The following is a 20415-nucleotide window of genomic DNA, read 5'->3' as shown; positions in this document are numbered from 1 at the left end:
TCCATAGCGAAATATAGACACTGCCAATCTGTCTTTTATATAGATAGGTTCAAATTGCAATCTATTATCCTTAACCCTTTATTTATCACTGATTAAATTTTTAGAGATTCTTTTTTAACATTGCCATTGTGCAACTCCTGTTTAACTTTTTGATCTCTATTTCGGGTAGAGATTTTTTTGGGTTCCTCTATAAGGAAAAAGCAGTGGATGGAAAGAGGTTGTTCCAGAAAGTGAGCTCACATAACACTTGTATCTTTTACATTGTTTTATCGTCATATTTAATCTAATGTCAGAATGTCAGAATTTTGTTTTTGTTTCTAATAGAAATCATTATTTGGATCAATTTTTTGCGCAATTATACAGATATCATATGATAAAATTCTCTTCTAGAGAAGTTATAAAGATTTTTCCGTAGTTTTCTTCTCAACATAAAGTAGATGTGAACTACGGTCCCATGTCACGGAAAGGTGTTAGCACGATAGATACCCTCATTGCTCAACAGCCCTGAATTTTGAGTAAAGGTCAACATTTACAGCCTTTCACTGGTACATAGCGAGGACCTTACATAGGTGATATCGTGTGAAAATAAGAATAAACTAATATAGATACCAACTCATTAGAATCAGCAAGAAGTTGATATTATGGAAACTTTTAATTTCACTTCCTTGATTGACTTTTTTTTTACACATGGATATAAAAAAGATTAATAATATTTAAGAGGAAATTTTCTTCACAAATTATTTCGTTTGATAGTTTTTTTAATAACATGGTATTTGTACAGCACTATATTCATTATCATTCATAGAAGTAATCTGAAAGATATTTTTTTTAATGTCAAAATATTTATGAAATATATGGAATTCACTCGCTAGAACATGCTTTCTTAACTTTCAAAACAAGTTTAATCGAATTTATTAGATATTCAGACAAAAATTCTCTTGTAAATTAAAGCTCTATAAGGTATCGTAAATCTTGAACGCTTATCGGACCTTATCGATATCGATTAAACAGCAATTCCTTGTGTAAATTTTATTCTTTTAAAACAAAATGAATGCAGAATGGGTGCTGATTTCCCTTTTTGGTTGTTTGATAAAAATTTCTTCTTCCTATGGTAAGAATACCAAAATTTTTATAGACTCATTTTATCTTTTTCCTTCCCTCTCTCTCTCTATCTCTCTCTATCCGTGTGTGTATTGGTATTGTTTATTCATTGCTATGTTGAGTTTTTTTATTTGATAGTTTATGATTCAGATTAGACCTTACAACAAGCAAATTGAGCTCAACACATTAACCTGTAACGAGGATTTTAGAAATGACAGTATTTGTACATGACTCAGGTTTTTCTTTCGAAACATTTCTAGAATTCTGTTGTTACCAGAATCCCATGCAAATGTGTTAGGGACCAGATAAAATATATAAGTATGTTTTTACTGGTACAAACTGGCATTGGACAGTGATTATTTGAAAAAAAATCAATAAACATTTATAATGATAAGGCACCACTAGAACGAGCACTTTTAAATGAAAAACAGTGCTAACTGCAAGGGACACATTTATTACATTTGAACATGCTGTCTTTTCATGATCTCCTTTTTTCCAAAAAAAATCAATACTTTCTTTAAATAAAAAAAAAATGTATTCAAAAAGAACAAAACCTGTGTACTTATTAATGCTGAGTGCAAAAATAAAACAAAGTAACAGAAATGAAAATGAAAGAATTCATTATACACACATATCTTTTAAATTAATCGAAATATACACTTAAAACATTCTTGAATAATATCTCTGAAACAATCAGAATCACTCATGTATATTAAACGAAGCACCTCTTAAGTACCATTCATTTAGATGATTGTCATAAATTAATTAATTGTATATGTTAATTAACGTTCCTCTACAGATTTTTTCACTCATATGGAGACGCTGTCACTTGCCAGTGGTGATCTATTTGTCCCATACTCGGTACTCAGGACCATTGAGCAGGGAGGGATCTTTTTGTGCTACCCCACTGGAATACGGGACTTTTAATACATTGAAATCTGAAGGACCTATTTCTATATCCCAGAAAGCGATTCAAAATGCGAATTAAGGAATAGCTCCTTGAAGCAAGATAGAGTAAATTTCGGGTGAAATCGAATTGATGTTTGTATTGATTGAAGAAGGATATGGAAATAACGAACAGTATTCAATCTCAACGTCCATTAAACAAATAAACAAAATAAGAGCAGAGCAAACACGGACCTCCGAAACATCAGAGGTGGGATCAGGTGCCATGGAGGAGTTAGCATCCCCTGCCGACCGGTCACACCCGCCGTGTGCTCGTTGTCATAATCAGGAAATAACGGAGAACATCCGTGGTCAATTCAGTGTATAAATAATGGATTAACAATTGGTATGAAAAACGTCAGTCAGCATTTGACTCAATTGTAAATTGTACTTGCTGACAAGGGAATTGTATCGACCATAAAATTTACGAAATGATGACTTTAAACGAAACTGTTGATATTCTTGTTTCATCAACTTGCTTGTCAATAATTTACCTCGTTTAAGAAATTGTTTATACGTAGAGCATGCTCTTGCGTATCGAATCAACTGAGATATAAATATTCCGTATGCAGGTGATGAAGGTATATTGCTGCATAAGTAAGGGAAGTTGACAATAGAAAAGTTAAAGTCATCACGTTTATCATATAGCTTGGTTGTTAGATTACCATTAGTGTCTTTTTCAAGTAAAATATCCAAGTATGAAGCAGAAGTGTCGGACTCTGTGGTATCTTTTATCTCAAGCTCACCAGGATATATCGTGTCGACGAAGGCATGGAAATTATCATTATTAATTGACAATACGTCGTCGATATATCTAAATGTCGAGTTGAAGGCCACAGCAAGTGTTTTCTTCTTTTCACGTAAAAGATATTTCATAAATTCTGCTTCATAGGAATATAAAAATAAGTCTGCTAATAACGGAGCGCAATTTGTACCCATGGGAATTCCAATAGATTGTTGGAATACCTGGTCTCCAAAAACCACATAGATATTGTCAATCAGAAACTCAAGCATCTTCTTGATGTCAACTTCAGAGTACTTATGTGTGCAATCAGAATCTGTTTTAACAAAATAATTTTTTCAAATGACCAATGACGAGGTAAGTAAATTTACGAGTTCCATTTTTGTTAAAGAAGCAGCTGTCAATGATATCAAAAAGCCTGGATTTTAATTTGTCGTGGGAAATTGTTGTGTATAAAGTTGAAAAGTCGTAAGTTTTTATGCTGTTGATTTTTGTAAAGTCTTGTGATTTCAAATTGTCCAAAAGTTCTTTAGAATTTTTAAGTATCCACATTTGATTTACACCACTTCTTGAATATATAGTTGTACAGTACTCTTGAAGTTTTTCCTTCACTACTGTCAATATTTTAGTGAGAAGTAACGAAAGAGGCTTGGTTGAACATTTACTGGAACCTGCAATGTATCTTTGTTCGTAAGGATTCTTATGAAGTTTCGGAATCCAATATATATAATGTAGTTCAAATTCATTTTGGCTCTGTGGAATATTAAAAGTATTCAAAACTGACAGGTGATTTTGAAGAATTTCTTCCTTAAAAGAGAAGTATATGTATAAGTAGGATTACCACTTGTAGAATTAAATCCAAGTTCTTCTAGAATGCAATTTATATAATGAGCCTTACAAACAAAGACAGTGTTGTTACCTGCTTTGTCGGCAGGAACCAGTACGTACTTCACTACTGTCAATATTTTAGTGAGAAGTAACGAAAGAGGCTTGGTTGAACATTTACTGGAACCTGCAATATATCTTAGTTACTTAGAAATATTTTAAATCGAGTAAATTTAATTACGTGCAAATGCTGCCTAAAAATCACAATTGAACAAAGAATAATCAGATAGTTCCATGGAAGATTCGTTTTAGTTGTTATCACAGCTTTCTTAAGTAATAAGGGAAAAAAATTGCACAGTTGGCCAAAATAAAAAAAATACTCTGCTTCATATGAATTCTAAATATGTCTGCAAATTATAATCCATTTTATTTAGTCCCCTCGAAATTTATTTGACATTTAAGCATAAATCAATTGCTACAATTTTGGACGTACTCAACAATTATTTGGCCATTAATTACCGGGATTTTTTTTTTAATCAACATCTTTTGTGACACTGGTCATAATCTTTTATGGTCCCTTTTGAACGACCATTTTCAACGTTCCTCATTTGGATTTGAACCTGAATTTTAAAATTAGCTGCTTACTTCTTAACTCTAAAGCAAAATGCTCTTGAACAATTGCAAATCCCACGGCCCTTAAAAAAAGTACAGCATTTGTCTAGACATTACCACTGGAGGCTGATGGAAGGTTTAAAAATATATATATATATATATATATTGGGATATCCGGTGTTTGCGTGTTTTGGAACGTCTTCTTTTTAAAAAAATGATTATATAAATGTTCTCTGGCGTTAGATATTTCACAAGTTCAACAAAATAACAGTTGTGAATGAATCATGATTTTTGTTTTATTTTCCATGAAACTTTAGAATGTATTTTCAATGTTGCTATCCCCGCCAACATATGGCTGAAATATTGCTGACTCGGTGTTAAATAATATAAAATCAATTTATCAATCAGAGTTGCTATCAGATAAAAAAAATGTTTACCTACCCATCGATCCAATTTGAGAATTTATGGTCGGGTAAGGTTGAACAAAGATATTTTTTAATTCCGGTCCTGATCGCTTTTTTTTTATCAAATAGAGTTTACATGATATGGTTATCCTGTAAAAGTTTCATGACATTGAACAGCATTGGTGCTTTTCAACACGACTTTCACTTTAATTAGCAAGCCCTAAAACTCAACTAAAATGACTACGGAAACAGCTTTATTTTTCATATAAAGTTGATATAAAGTTCAATGCTTAAAACAAATCTATTTTAAAAGAAAACAAAAAGTTTCAATCGTATACATGTATACGAGTACTTGGGTATTTGCAGCAGAGCACATTTACATAAAAAATGCATCTAAACTATAATCTAAAAGTTATGTGCATTCCCTTAAATATGTAAGTGTTGCATTTAGTAAGTTGATTGCCCCTTCTTGAAGGTGTTATACTTACTTTCAATGAAGAAAAACTCCTTGTTCCTCAACGTTTATGAGAAGAGGGATTGTCGGTTCTATGAAGGTTACACATTCTAGGATTTTTTTTAAATACTAGATATATTATCGCAAAGAAGATGGCTGAACCCCAAGACAGAAATAACTCATACCTAGATTTGTTATAGCCTTAATTTAACATGTTTAATGCTATTTCGTTTGGACATATTCGGGGTCAATGACAAAAACACTGTAAATCCGTTGTAGTTTATCTACGAATGCATTGTTTACTAGTACATCTGAATAAGATTGATTGATTGGTTGTATATTGTTTAACGTCCCTCTTGAGAATTTTCACTCATATGGAGACGTCACCACTTGGCGGTGGAGTGCAGCAAATTTGTCCTATACTCGGCACGCAGGGCTTTTGAGCAGGGAGGGGTCTTTTTTATACCAGTACCCACTGCAACACAGGACATCGGTTTATACCGTCTAATTCGAAGGACCGGTCTAAACGTCCCAACTTGGAATTCAAACCCGCATTGCAAGGATCAACTCTTTACTTTGCAACTCTAGAGCAGACACTCTAACCGATGCTCCATGCGGGCAATTCATCTGGATAAGTGTGACATAGTTTTGAAAAGAGTTTAAGGTTACTGAAATAATAATTTTCATTTTAAGTAATGAAACATGTATTAATATTTTTTTTAAAATTTATTTTCAATTTAGTTATAACCAGACTAAATTTCATTGAAACCAGACTACGTCATGATTTTGAGCAATATCATTCAAACAGGTTCATGGTCAAAATCCTTCACTGTCAGTTTTCATGCAAAACAATGTAATAGTCATATCCCTCTCTTACATGTATGACCTTTAAACGCAATAATGTGCCATGATCTTGTAACAAGATCACGTCTTGTCCGCAGCTCAAACAAAATACCTACCTTTGCACTGCAACTATATTTAGCTCGATTCTAGCATCAGATTGTGCTTTCATTTACAGAAAATATTGCATTAAGCAAGACAGCCTGGCTGCAGTATCCGTATGTTAACCAGCAATGGGGAGCAGATAAAGCTGTAGACGGGAGATTTACAGATCGGTCACCTGCTGGAGGACAATGTACGATTTCTGGCAATGTAAAAACAACTGCCACCTTGTGGGTGGATCTAGGAGGCCTAAGAAGCATACATCACGTCAATTTCTTCTACAGGACAGACAATATCATTTGGGGTACTAAATATACAGTACAAATATATAACAAGACTTTAGAAGCCGAAAACTATGCTTTAGAATGCTAGTCTAAGTCAGATGGAGCATTTATTTTAAATATAGATTTCTCGTTAAACATGAACTTTTCAGCAAGCAAAATGCACTATCACTGTCATCTTTATGACATGTCTATTATTTTCATTTTTTTTAAAATCAAATTTCAGTTCTCAACACTTTGTCTAGATATCTTATTTAAGAAATATATCATTTACAGAACTATTAATGAATAGCATGCTCAGACAATATTAGACTTTTTCAAATACAAGGTCAAAGGAAATAATTTGTGAATTAAAAATAAAAGAACAATGTAAGGCAAATCTAAAAGATATCTTTGTGTTCGATTATCAAATTAAATCACACCGTCTGAAAAGATTTTTCTTTTTAAATAAGACGAGTCACATTTTTTTTTATTGTTAACCAAGTTTAGTAAAATTCTATTTTATCAAAATCAGTTTTTATCAGAAGGGCTGACATTGTTCAACTGTGATTTTCAAGCATTTGTTGGAAACAAAATGCACTCAGATGTGATTACAGAGAACGTGTTCTTCATAAAAGAATTGCTATGTATCAATCTTATGCCGATATCTAATAAGAATTCCTCACTCTTCGATAAGTGAAATCGATAATAAAACAATTCGATAATAAAATTTACCATTACTAATTAAGAGTGTTATGGTGTGTCTTGCCGTCTCCTTGTGAGTGAATATATTTTCGAAAGGGACGTGAAACAACATATAAACAAACCTTGCTGTTGAATTTAAGGTAAGTATAACATGGTAAGGCCCGCATAATGAGCAGATGAGAGGTCCACATAGTCAACGCATCATTTATTTTCTCTTCATTTTATTTTATTTGAGTTTTGATCTAATAACCAGTTCAACTATGTTCCAATGTGTTTACAACATGCCATTATGGAAATATATGAGTTCTAAATTCATCTGCATATTGACTGATATATTGTATATTGTTTCATGTCCCTCTTGAGAATTTTTCACTCATATGGAGAGGTCACCGTATGCCGGTGAAAGGCTCCAAATTTTGACCTTTATTCAACACTCAGGGCCATTGAGCAGTGAGGGATCTTTATCGTGCCAACCCCTGCCGCTGACATGGGGCCTCGGTTTTCAAGGTCTCATCCGAAGAACCTGCAACTTTCACTTCAAATTGCCGAGTGCATGGCAAAGGAACAGTTGCTACCAATTTTAACGACTAGGTCAGTCGCGGCCGAGATACGAACTCACGACCTCCCGATCACGAAGCGAGCGCTCTACCGACTGAGCTACCGTGAATGGGGTCTGCAACTTAATCCTGTTAATATAAATGTAATTCAGATGTCCTTTCTTCATGCCTTTATTAATGAGTAAAACTTCGTGACTAAAACAATGTATATGTATATAGCATTTTTATCATTTGTAAATTCGGTTTGGTTCAATTGCATATTGTTTACGTACTCTAAATTCAAATATTTTTGAAAGCAGGATCCAGCTTCCTGAGAGGTGTAATTTGTTTTTCTTTAATTAGGCCCTTGAAGATTGGGTATTTTTTGGGCTTTTTAATCCTTCGAAATTTGTTGACATTTGAACATTAATCCATTACTCCAAATTAAGATGTATTCAGCTATTTTTTTGGGCCATTTATCCATGGGAGATTTTTTTTTGATTCAGCATCTTCTGTGACGCTTGACATAAGTTTTTATAGTCCCTTTTAATGAACCCTTTTAAACGTTCCTCATTGGGATTTGAACCTGAAGCTGAAAATTAGCTGCTTACTTCTTAACTCCGAAACAAAATGCTCTTGAACCACTGCAAATCTCACGGCCCATAAAAAGTACAGCAGTTGTCTAAACAATGGAGGCTGATGGAAGGTTTACGTCACAGTAAACTTTCCCCGTATAAATTAGGCCCCGCCTCCTAATTCAAGCCTTAACAACGCTTCGTGATCGGGAGGTCGTGAGTTCGGAAAAAAAATATGCTCGTCTTTTTTAAAAATTGATTTATATAAATGTTCTCTGGCGTGAGATATTTCACAAGTTCAACTTAATAACAGTTGTGATTTAATTAATCGTGTTTTTTTTTTTGCTTTTAATGCAGCATTGTTAAGGCTTGAATTAGGGGGCGGGGCCTAATTTATACGGGGAAAGTTTACTGTGACGTAACACAAAAATATGACTTTTATGTATTTCTCATGATACCTGAAAATGAAATAATTGGCAACTTTTAACTGTATTAGCTTAATAAACACAATTAAACTTATCAATACATTAAAAAACGTAGCTAGGTAAATTCCGTATAGCAGGTTTTAAACAAAGCACTGATTGCGATGAACTTGTATACCGGGTATATGACGTCATTTTGGTAAACATGACGTATTTCATGTACTGTGAGAGGCAGATTGAGAAATTTTTTAACAAGGAAAAATGCGTTTTATAATAAAATTGAATATTATTTATAGGTTTTAAATAGTCGATCAATACCAATGTAGATCCTTTGTTCAGTGCGATTATTCATTAACTTTCCAGAGAATGTATTTTATTAATTATGTCGTGTTTTTATGTACAGGCTACGTATATTTTAGATTGAAATGCAGAATAAAATCGTACTTTCGCAAGGTCATACACTGCATAGATCTTAATCATTTTTTGAATATAGATAACGGATATTATCCTTAACTTGAAAAGTGCTGCTGCTTTCTTTAAATCGAGGGCGTGATTTCATAAGTACACAAAATATTTTTTTACATTGGCCTATTTACTTGAAAATTTAACTATTAAAACGCGAATTCTATTCAAAGCAGCAGCACTTTTAAGAAACTACAAAGTATGCAGAAACAATTAAAAGCTTGAATTTTTAATTTCAACTAGGGTATGCCCTTGCGATATTGAAATTTGTTAATGACCTACATTCAGTACACGTACTATGCATTCATCGAGTGCCTGTCCATCGATGGGACTAAACTTCATACAGTACACAGTGGGTTATACTTTGCTATTTCCATATGTATTTAAGTTCTGTGATAATAAAACAGCTTAATTGAAATAAATTCAATTTTAAATAAAAACCCACTTTTTGCACATATATTTTCCGTTGATTTCTAATAGTAGGCCTTAACAGTGCTGCGAAACGGCATACGTACAGCATTTTGTGAATAAATTACTTTCTTTTATACAATTCTTATTTTATTTCCATGAAATTTCAAAATGTATTTTCAAAGTTGCTATCAGATTTTTAAAAAATTTTGACCTACCGACCTAATTTGAGAATTTAGGCTCGGGTTAGGGGAAACAAAGATATTTTTAATTCCAAAGTGACAGATTTTATGCAAAAACGTTTGCCGGAAGTGATGTCCATGGAGGTATTTCGACGATCATAGTACATTTTACTTGACATTTTGAACAACTTTGCTTTCTTAATACGTTTTGAGATATCGGGAAAAAATTCGGGCCCTCTAGATCCTTTATTATAGGTGAGCTATTTTTTAAAGATGACATTTGGAAAATCTTGTAATTCTACAGTCACTTTGTTCTAAATGTTTTAACAAGTAAAAAAGTACCGTAGAGAAATAATCAAAAAAATTGAAACTTTTGATAAGATTTTTTCTGGTCATACCGAGCATTAATTTGCAGTACTTCGCGTGGATTGATTGATTGTATACTGTTTAATGTCCCTCTCCAGAATATTTCACTGATATGGAGACGTCACCATTGTCGGTGAAGGGCTGCCAATTTGGGCCTATGCTCGGAATTCAGGGCCATTAAGCAGGGAGGGATCTTTATCGTGCCACACCTGCTGTGACACGGGGCCTCGGTTTATACGGTCTCATCCGAAGGACCGCCCCATTTAGTAGCCTTTAACGACAAGCAAGGGAGTACTGAGGACCTATTCTAACCCAGATCCCTTGATTGATTGATTGTAAAGTGTTTATCACTGAGTCGGCAGTTTTTCAGCTAGTTTCGGCGGACTATAATTTTAAATAATAGGTTTTAAAAAAATGGTTTCTTTCGCGGCTCCGTTGAGCCTGCTCTTTTTCGAACTCCAGAGAAACGATCTTTGACGTGAAATACACTACCTATTACACATCTATATTTGTTGTTCTTTCTTCCATAAAAGTTTCATCTGTGATGAGCGGTTTATAGAAAAGCTGCGGACAACTGACCCGCTTAAATCACTAAACTGCAACAATCTTAGGATCTTTTTAATGTTTTATCAGACCTGAAAATTTCATGAAAGTCATATAGGTCGTTTCCGAGAAATCACGTGCACAAAATCAGTAAGTAAAAAGTAATAAGAAAAACAGTGCAATAGACACCTAAAAGCAACTAAATATCAAGGAAAATTTTGATTTTTTAAGTTCCTTTTTCAGTGCTAATCCCTTTTTTACAAAGCTTTTGAATGATTTTGTAATTTTGCATCTCTTTTGTTCGAGAGGTTTTATCAACTTTTTCCAGGTAAAGAAAAATGTAAACAAAAAAGTGTAACGAATTCTAATTTCTTGATAAGTCAAAAACGACCTGCATCCAATTTTCTGGTGGCCGTGATATACACACTCTACGTAGGTTGCTCTATCATTACAAAATATTTAGTACTTCTATGTTGCCATGGTTTTTGAAAACCGGATAAGTTACCGTCTAAAGATGCAAAAAAAGAAGAAATCTTCGAACTGGGAGTGACTTTTCAAAATATAAAAAAAATATGTATACTTATATCAAGAATGTTTTACTTTTCTATCGGACCTAAAACTTTCATGAAATTCTATCCAGCCGTTTCCGAGATCTCGGCTTATAATAGGTAAGAGAAAAAAAAGTAAAAGAGAAAAATAGTGGAGAAGAAACCTGGGAAAATTAAGATTTTCTTCAACAGAAAACCCAAAAACCTTTATTATAAGAAACATAGTAAAAAAAATGTTCCAAAATTCCGTTTGAAAGACATACTGTAGATCACTTAATTTTCGCGACACCTTATTTTAACAAGATAGTAATTGACTCTTGATTAGCGAGACAAAATTTTCACGAATTATGGATATTAATTGCTCTAAATAATCTTAAGGGATACTATTATACGCGAGAATTAAATTTTCGCGAGCACACTGTCTCGCGTAATTACGCGAAAATAAAGTTCTCGCGAATAAAAAGTGATTTACAGTAATTTAATTAGTCCCAAACTCGCTCATTAGAGAGGTAAAGCAGATGACCATGAACGTCTACGTGTACGTGTAGCCAGGGAAATCCCCTAATTTAATGCAATTTATGTCATCAGTTTTGCATGCCGCGTAATTCTACAAGTTGTACACAACGTGTAGATTCGAAACTACACGTAGGTGAAAACTTGTAGCTTCTTAAACTCAAACTACGGAATAAATATTTCTCAGTTGGTATTTGGTACGAAGTTGAGAATTTATTACGAACATCCAATGTATCTTTTTTGTTTCAAGTCAAAGATTTATTTGATACGAGTGGATTGTAAAGTGCCTTGCTGAAATGACGTTTTAAACGTACCGGTACACGTTCAATTTGTTATTAAACAGAACGCGACATAAGTTACGCAAAAGTTTAAAATCACTTCTAGGTTTACACGTACAAGTAGATGTACACGTTCAAATGCTTAACCTCTCTATTATCTTAAAAATACAAGGTTTTTTAACAGGCTCGTCCAATCCTTACACATCACGAGTTCTTGGATTCTCAGTCTACATATCGAACACAACTAAAAAAGATGAATGGTTCTTATGTTTCAAGGATACAAATTACACACGAGATACAGTACCAGAAAATGTTACATTAGATTGTGTAAAGCATGGGAGATACGTGATCTACTACAATGAGAGACTGCCAGGAGTTATCTATCCTGAGGGATATTCAGCGTACGCTTTCAGCGAACTATGTGAACTTCAAGTTTATGGTAAGAAGCCTAAGCAATGCCGAAAAAAATATTCTATATTTTAAGACTGCTTTAAAAGTAAATCAAGGTATGATTCTGTTCAGACACTGTTTGAAAAGATATTTTAAACATATAATAATATAAATTATATATTTTCCGTCCTAAATTGGAGCTAAATTGGTCCTATATTGTGAGTACAAATAAATTGATTTCATGACATCTGTCTGTGAATATAGATAGCACATTCTTTAAGGAGGGGGTGTGACAAAAGATACTTTATATTACTTTTTTGGTCCGATTATAATCTTGAAAGAATGGTATGCCATATGTTTCCTGATACATTTGAATTGCAAAATATAAAATATATATATATATATATATTTTCACAAACACATTTTTAACACATAATAACTGAAACATGTATATGTTCAATAATACAATGAAAAAACTGGTTTCATCGAATACAGAGACATAATTTGGAATATATTTACTTTTATTTTGAGTAGGTGAATCGTGTTTTGATCCTCGTTCAACTCTTTTTAGTTTTAAATATAAAAGCAAACGAAGGTTTATTTTTATTTTCCGAGCCCATACTTATTTAGGTAATGATTAAAAAAGAGGTAATTTAATTATCAAGAGTAACTTCATTAAAACCTATATTTCTTCCAAACGGATTGCTTCGAACTTGTTTTCAGTACATTTTGTGAACGGTGACAGAATTTAAAAAAAAAAAAACATTAGTTAAAACTCTTCACATAACATAGGAAACTTTTCTTTCTTTAAAATGAATGATATTATTGAAATTATTTTATCAAAAATACCTTTTGCATAATTCTGTGCCTCGCCCGGAAACGTATAATTCTAAATGCAGTGCACCATAAAACAAAAAAAAAAAAAAATAAGCAAGGAACAATACATGTACCTTTGGTCAATCAATTTTTATGTGGTGACGTATTTGATCGTTATACAATTTTTTATTGTTATGTCTGTTACATGGAGTTTTTTTTTTTCAATTAATTACTCAAGCAAAACATAAATTATTTTCTGTAAAACTGAAATGTTTGCTTTGGGTGTAATCTATTTTAGATAGTTTTTAGCAATTATCAACAATACTCAATAATACATGAAAGTTTTATTTAAGTAATAAATCATGAAAAATATGCCAAGAGAGTCATTACTATCCATAATGCCATCCTCACTGAATAAATGTAATCGTTGTTTTTTACTAATATTTGCATTCATTGATGTTGTTAAGAATATCAGAGGAAATCCTGACATGCATATGAATGTGGCTTGTTGTCTTCCGTAAAGATAAACGCACGGTTATAAAATCAGTAAACCTGATCATTACAACTTTTTTCTAACAAGTCACAAAAATATTTATGAGGTATTTGCCTCGCATACACAGTTATCTGAATACAAGTTGCATCATCATCTCAATCTATTAATTTTGTTGAAATTGAAGTTGCGACGTCATTGATCAACATAATTGAAACTCCATGACAAAAATCAATAATTTAATACTGTGATGAAAAAGGATCATGCTTAAATACAATAATCCTAACCCCCAGAATTCTTTCCTTTGATTTTTTTCAGTTGTGTTATTTATTTTAAAGCTAAATTCATTCTTTAAACTGATAAGCTTTTTAAAAATGTTTTTCTTAATACTGAAATATCCTATTGTGAAAAAGTATCGTTCTTTGTATAAAGATGCAAAAATATGATAAGAAAAATTAAAATTTGGCAGTTCCCAAAGTAGTACATTCCGCTAGTACATTATACAATGCGAGAGTGAAAAGGGATTTGCACTCATAGCAGAAGAAATTGCGTCTGTTACCCTATTTACGTAATTGACGACTATGACTATAAAAAAAATTGAGAGTTTATCACACAAAACAACGAAATTATCTATCTGCAAAAACAAGCTACTACAAAATGTATATATTGTTTTCTCTATGTTTGAATCTCTTTACTTTTTTAATTTGTTACATAGATTTTGAAAAAAAAAAACACATAGATAAAATGAAATGATCTTATTTGCTCTTTTTAATCCACAAGTAAATCAATGCAAAAATCTCTTAATTTCTGTGATTTCTTTAACCTATTATTTAATATCAATTTAGTGTGCCCAACGGCGGGATATTATGGAGAAAACTGTACTATAACATGCCCACAAAATTGCAAGAAAGGACATTGTAACATTGAGGATGGGACATGTCTTAGATGTGTTCCCGGGTACAAAGAACCACGATGTGAGGAAGGTATGTATATACAAGTCATATCTTAAATATGTTTGTAAAACACCATGCACCCAGCGGCATAAACAGTTTCCAGAAAATATTTTAAGCATATAGGTCACAGTCAATGTCAAAGGGTGAAAGAGCATAATTAGTGTATTACACATACTAATTATGAATTCTATGTCTCATATGGTTAAAAAACATGTATGTCACAGTCAAGGTCACAAGTGGATCTTTTTTTTTTAAATCACTTCCCGAAGTGACGGCGGAGGCTTTTCCTCCTAAATCTGTTACCCACTCATCAAAGTTTATTATTCATATAATTAACGTGTCCAGAAGTTTAATATTTTTGATATTTGTAGTTACTCTCTAGACATTTGCAGTCTACATAACATGCACTTGAAAATTAAATTATTTCAAATACTCTTTAAAACATATTTATGAGACAGCACATGATACTCAATTTATGCAGTTTTTCTTGCATAACCTGAAGTTGCCTTTTTTGCTTCTGGTGGGACTCGCACACGTAAGCAAGACAATCCTACATTCAATTTAAATGCATGTAGCATATTTAACTTGAAAAAATTCTAGTCATTTTCTTTTTTTACCTTTATCAATTAGCCGAATTTCATGAATTCTTTTTCTTTTATTTTTGGTCTATTTACTGAACATTAGATTTTCAGCCTGTGGAATGCTACCAAAAAACCCTGGACTAATTTAAAACTCACGTATAAGAATTATATATATATATATGTATGGTACCCCATAGGTAACATAAATGTTCTGATGAACTCAGTGCACAGGAGAATCAAGGTTAAGAATTATTAAAATATTAATGAAAATGTGGATTATAATTTTTTTCGGATTTTTTTTTTCCCATATGAACAATTAAGATTTTAAATGTTTTTCCCCATATATTTCTTGCATGTATGTTTAAAATCGGTTGCTCAAAGAGGTAAATTCACAACTTTGACCTAAAGAAATATATTTTTACAGAATGTGATAATACTAGATACGGACCTGAATGTAACATGACCTGTGGTAACTGTAGCAACGTACAACAATGCAACCACGTGAATGGCAGTTGTCCTAACGGATGTGACGTTGGTGTCCAAGGGAATAAATGTGATCAAGGTCTGTTAAAGTTCATATAAGGTCAGTTCCTCAAAAGTATATAATTTTTCCTACTTAAGAATTTGTCATTTAGGTGTAAAAACTTAAACAAGTTCCGTCACTAAAAAAGGATACCTTACCAGGCATTTGGTTAAGATACCATAGGGTCATATTTCTTATATAACCCTTATGGGTTATCTTCTAAAGGGCCTTTAACACAATTTTTTGTGTCCCTGTATTTAAAAACATTTTGAAAACGATGTAGAAATCAGAGGAGAGTGACAAATATGAAAAAGTTTTTGATATAATACCAAGAAATACAAAACATTTGAGGAACGTATCGTCTGACCTTAAATAAAGTTATTGTCTGAAGCAATAACAAAATAATAAAATATATCAGTGAATCTCTGTGACGTATTTACTCGAAATATATAACTTCAGCAACCTGCATGTGGGGTTTTCATGACTTTTGTTATCAGAACGTCTTTAATCAGTTCTTTATTCGGAAGTACCTTATTAAAAGCATTTTAACGCTGATATTTAGAGAGTCATCTGCATATATCGATTTACTCTTATAAAGTGGAAAATCAGTCGAAGAATAATACTGTAATATTTTTTATGGTTAAAATAATAAGTTAATTATAAGGACAGATGATGCAAACAAATTTTTCTTTGAAAAAGATTTAATACCATGTCACACAAGTTTAGAAATGTAGATGGTTCTTAGAATTTTTTCTCCTAAGAACTGGAATGTGAAAAAGACTTGGAAAATATATGCAATATTTCAATGAAAAAACAAATATAGACAAATCACATTCAGTAAAGGTTTACAGGTGAAAATAAATTTCAGAATATGTTATCTTGGCGCTAAAAGTGTAATATAAACTTAAGAAAAATATACCAATCCAGGTGAATTTTATTAGGAAAAGCTAAATGGTAAAAATCAGCCCATGTGATATTGCTATTTTTTTGTCATTTTCAAAATCTAAATCTACAATTTCATTTTACCGTCTAACTACATGTAGCATAGAATGACAAGAACATCAAAGAAAGTGTGAAACGCGGGACAGTTTATGCATAACGGGCTTCAACTTAACACTGATTCCTTTATTTCAAAATTTTCCCTCATTTTGGCAAAAATATACGTTTTGTTTCTGTTTTGACAGAATGTCCTCAAGGAAGACATGGAAAAAACTGTGTTGAGCTCTGTAACCCAAACTGTAAAGGAGTCTGTAACAGATTTACTGGTGTCTGTGAGTTTGGGTGTAACGATGGATGGAAGGGGGTATTCTGTGAGAATGGTATTTTCAATTCCAAAACTATTTTCGTTTAAAAAAATCATATTCCATTAGTTTATCTCAAAACAATTTACCTTGTATATATTTGATATAAATTTATTTTCCAGAATGTGATGGCCGAACATACGGAGAAGACTGCGGTGTGTCTTGTGGTTCATGTTTGAATATAGAACAATGTCAACACGTTAATGGTACTTGTTTTAAAGGATGTGACAGAGGATTTCAGGGAGAGAGATGTACTAGCGGTAAATAATGTTTATTTAAGAAATAAAGTCCGAGTTTTTGTGAATGTTGCAGAATAACCTCAGAGGTTATAAAATGTTGTGTGAAACTCCTTTTTTTATTTCAAACAACATTTCGAGACCGGGTAGTCTATTCTGAATCATTCACGAAAACAAATACTTTATTTTCATTCTGCTAATAAAAAATTATAAAATAAGACTGATCGTTTCCCTATAGAGAAACAAGTAAGCTCACCATGCTGCAATAATGCTCCTCTATTTAGCACCAGAGTGTGAATTTGTTTTGTTTACCTGTGAAAAGAATGCAGACTATTTGTTCTTTCGCCGCAATGAAATTTACCTTTTATTAATTATATATCTGTTTGTGGAACAGCTCCGATTAGCTTTAGAAATCTACATTCATCAGCCACTTTCTGCAAAATACAATCTTTAAATTGCAAAAGATGATGCATTAATGTGGTCTAAATTTCATTCTTAAGTCAATTGTACATTTCAGTTGCACAGGTTTGATACGCGTTTCTAATCTGATAATTCTTTACGACGTTTGTGATTTATTGGAGACTAATGTCCGCGACTGATAAAGGTTAATCTGAGTTAAGCATCTTACCACCAAATTTTCTTAACATTATATCTTATTCCTTGTATAGAGCTAAACATCTTGCAAAGTATATTAATCTGAGCACTATACAATACTACGTTTTATGCTGTATTTATAGTTTACTAGTGCTCGCATCATGCTGTATAAATTTTACGTTACACATGCTTCCTATATTACTAGAATGTCTAATCGGACGTTATGGCTACAACTGCCAGGACGTGTGTAGCATTAACTGTGGAATCCCTAGTAGATGTAACAGAGTAACAGGGGAATGTCAAGGTGGATGTCAGGCTGGCTGGAAAGGGATGAAGTGTGACCAAAGTAGACTTTAAAAATATATAAATATTTATCAATATTGCGTTGTTTTATTTAAATCAACAACCAAATTAAGTTATTTTATCATTTTAGATTTGAAAATGATAGAATGTTAGAAATGTTTTATTGCTTTAAACAATAGTAAACATTAGGGCATACATGCATTATATACATTAGGGAATATATATCAGATGCAAGCAAAACAAGTGTTAAATACATTCATATAGTGATTGATTTGACAAAGCAATCCCAATGACAATGCTAAAAATATCAAAGATGAGATAATTTTCTTCTAAAGAATGTGGTGGGAATACATTTGGACTAAACTGTGCTCAGTCGTGCGGGGTTTGTCTTCATGAAGAACAATGTCATTATATAAAAGGGACATGCTTGAATGGTTGCGATAGAGGATACCAAGGAATCAACTGTAAACAAGGTACCTAATAAGTTCTCAAGAAATCAAAGTAACAAAGTAAGTTTATTTTCACTTTGAGATGTTATACAGACATAAATAAAACAGTTTTCAATATTTTCAAAACAACTAGTTTTATTAAACAAAACAGGACTGGAAAAAATACATTGTTATGTCAAACAATACTGTAACATTCACTTTTTACATTGAAAAACGTTTCTATATGGTAACGTTCCTTGGAACCCCGATATTCTTTCATGTTATAATAAAGAACTGGCGATACAAACACACTTGAAATTGAAAATAACAAATTGAGTCATGTTTTAATGAGTCCAATGAAAGAATTTTACTGTGTAGTATATAATTTTTTTTCAGATTTTCTATAAAAGAGAATTTGAAGTGAAAATGATATGTACTGATTAATAAGCATATCATTTTCAATATATATATATATATATATATATATATATATATATATATATATATATATATATAAATATATATAAATATATATATATATATATATATATATATAAAGCACAAATTACAACAACTCTTAAACTAATATAACTACCCTAAGTGAAGAAATATTAATATAGAAAGCACAGAGAAATTCAATCTTACAAGGATACTCACTTCCGCCCCAGCCCGGGGTTGAACTATCGACCTACGGAATCTGTCTCCTAGCAGTGCAGGAACAGCGCGTTAGACCGCTCGGCTATCTAGGCAAGTTAAAAAACTTGCTTTCGATGCCGATGTCACAACGCTGTCCTACACTACACGGTCATTGAGAATGGAAGTGAGATACAGTTATTTCGACACGGTTATTGAAAAACTTCAAAGGAGCCGCCGGACATTATTCTCCAATAGACCACGAACGTCATCAAAAAATTATCAGATCAGAAACACGTATCAAATCTGAACAATTCAAATGCATGTTTGGATGTAGAATGAAATACTTGATTAGACCGCATCGATGTGTCGTCTTTTGCAGTATAAACACTGTAAATTGCATCAAGTTGCTGATGAATGTCGGTTTTTATAGCTAAGCGGGGCTATTCCACGGACCTCCCTACACATTAAACAACGTGATTTTAGCAGTAAAATAAGAACATGATTTTGTTTTTGTATATTCATTTTAAGTGATCAATACATATAACGAACAAATTTGTAATTAAACAAGACTGTTTTTAATGCACGGAAAGCTCAAATATCTGCATTCCATATATAGGTAAGTCAACAAAATTTCTCTTTGGTGTTAAATAGAACAGCGTAATCGAGACATGGTGACCTAATTCGTTTCTCTATAGAGGAAACAATCGGCCGTATTAATCGTCCGTGGTAGAATAGAAATAAAGTCCTTGTTGTCGTGAATGATGCAGAATAACCTCCTCGGTCTCGAAATGTTGTTTGAAATATCTGTCCTTTAAATGAATTCATAAATATGGTAAAATAAAGAAATTGTTTGATACACTATGCTTAATATTATAATCTGTGGGGAATTAAACCATTTTTGTAACTATTTAGATCATCATTTATTCATATATAAGCATATTGTTTAAATGTATGAAATTATAGATTCCATTGTTTCTGTTTCATTTTTCTTCGAAATGGAAAACATAAAAATAGTAATAGGCTTTTCCGAATTTAGAATGCATCTGGGGTTTTCATGGTTACGGATGTAATGAAACATGCAGTGCAATTTGTTTTAATAAAACATGTGACGCCATGACAGGGTTATGTTTCCAGGTGAGTAGAATTGATTAAGGTTTATACCTGCATTCCCTCTGCTTTCTTCCACTATTAACCACTATGAACCTGCAGTCTTCAATTGCGTTTATAGGACTTTAAACGAAAGTTCTGTTGCTATGAGTGCAATTCCTTTTTCACACTCACATAGTACTAGCTCTGCTACACTAGTCTAATAACACGCGTTCGGAAGTATATATATGGCAT

At 32.4% G+C, this 20415-nt stretch overlaps 1 protein-coding gene across 1 annotated transcript in view; it reads left to right on the top strand.

Moving 5' to 3' along the window:
* Window positions 1-5122: 5122 nt before the first annotated feature.
* Window positions 5123-20415, top strand: part of LOC134247319 (multiple epidermal growth factor-like domains protein 10) — a 41866-nt gene continuing 26573 nt past the window's right edge. Inside the window, exons 1-8 of the mRNA XM_062729686.1 lie at window positions 5123-5183; window positions 6102-6329; window positions 12008-12262; window positions 14365-14502; window positions 15478-15615; window positions 16761-16895; window positions 17000-17137; window positions 17913-18053. Of these exons, the coding sequence (XP_062585670.1) occupies window positions 5123-5183; window positions 6102-6329; window positions 12008-12262; window positions 14365-14502; window positions 15478-15615; window positions 16761-16895; window positions 17000-17137; window positions 17913-18053 (1234 nt within the window). The remainder of the gene's footprint in view (window positions 5184-6101; window positions 6330-12007; window positions 12263-14364; window positions 14503-15477; window positions 15616-16760; window positions 16896-16999; window positions 17138-17912; window positions 18054-20415) is intronic.

Source organism: Saccostrea cucullata, unplaced genomic scaffold, assembly GCF_032062105.1.
Source record: "Saccostrea cucullata isolate Sc308-1 unplaced genomic scaffold, CSIRO_AGI_Scuc_v1 ctg2049, whole genome shotgun sequence".
In the NCBI taxonomy this organism is placed as follows: domain Eukaryota; kingdom Metazoa; phylum Mollusca; class Bivalvia; order Ostreida; family Ostreidae; genus Saccostrea; species Saccostrea cuccullata.
The sequence above is the reverse complement of the archived record's forward strand: the minus strand, read 5'-3'. Positions and strand labels throughout refer to the sequence as shown.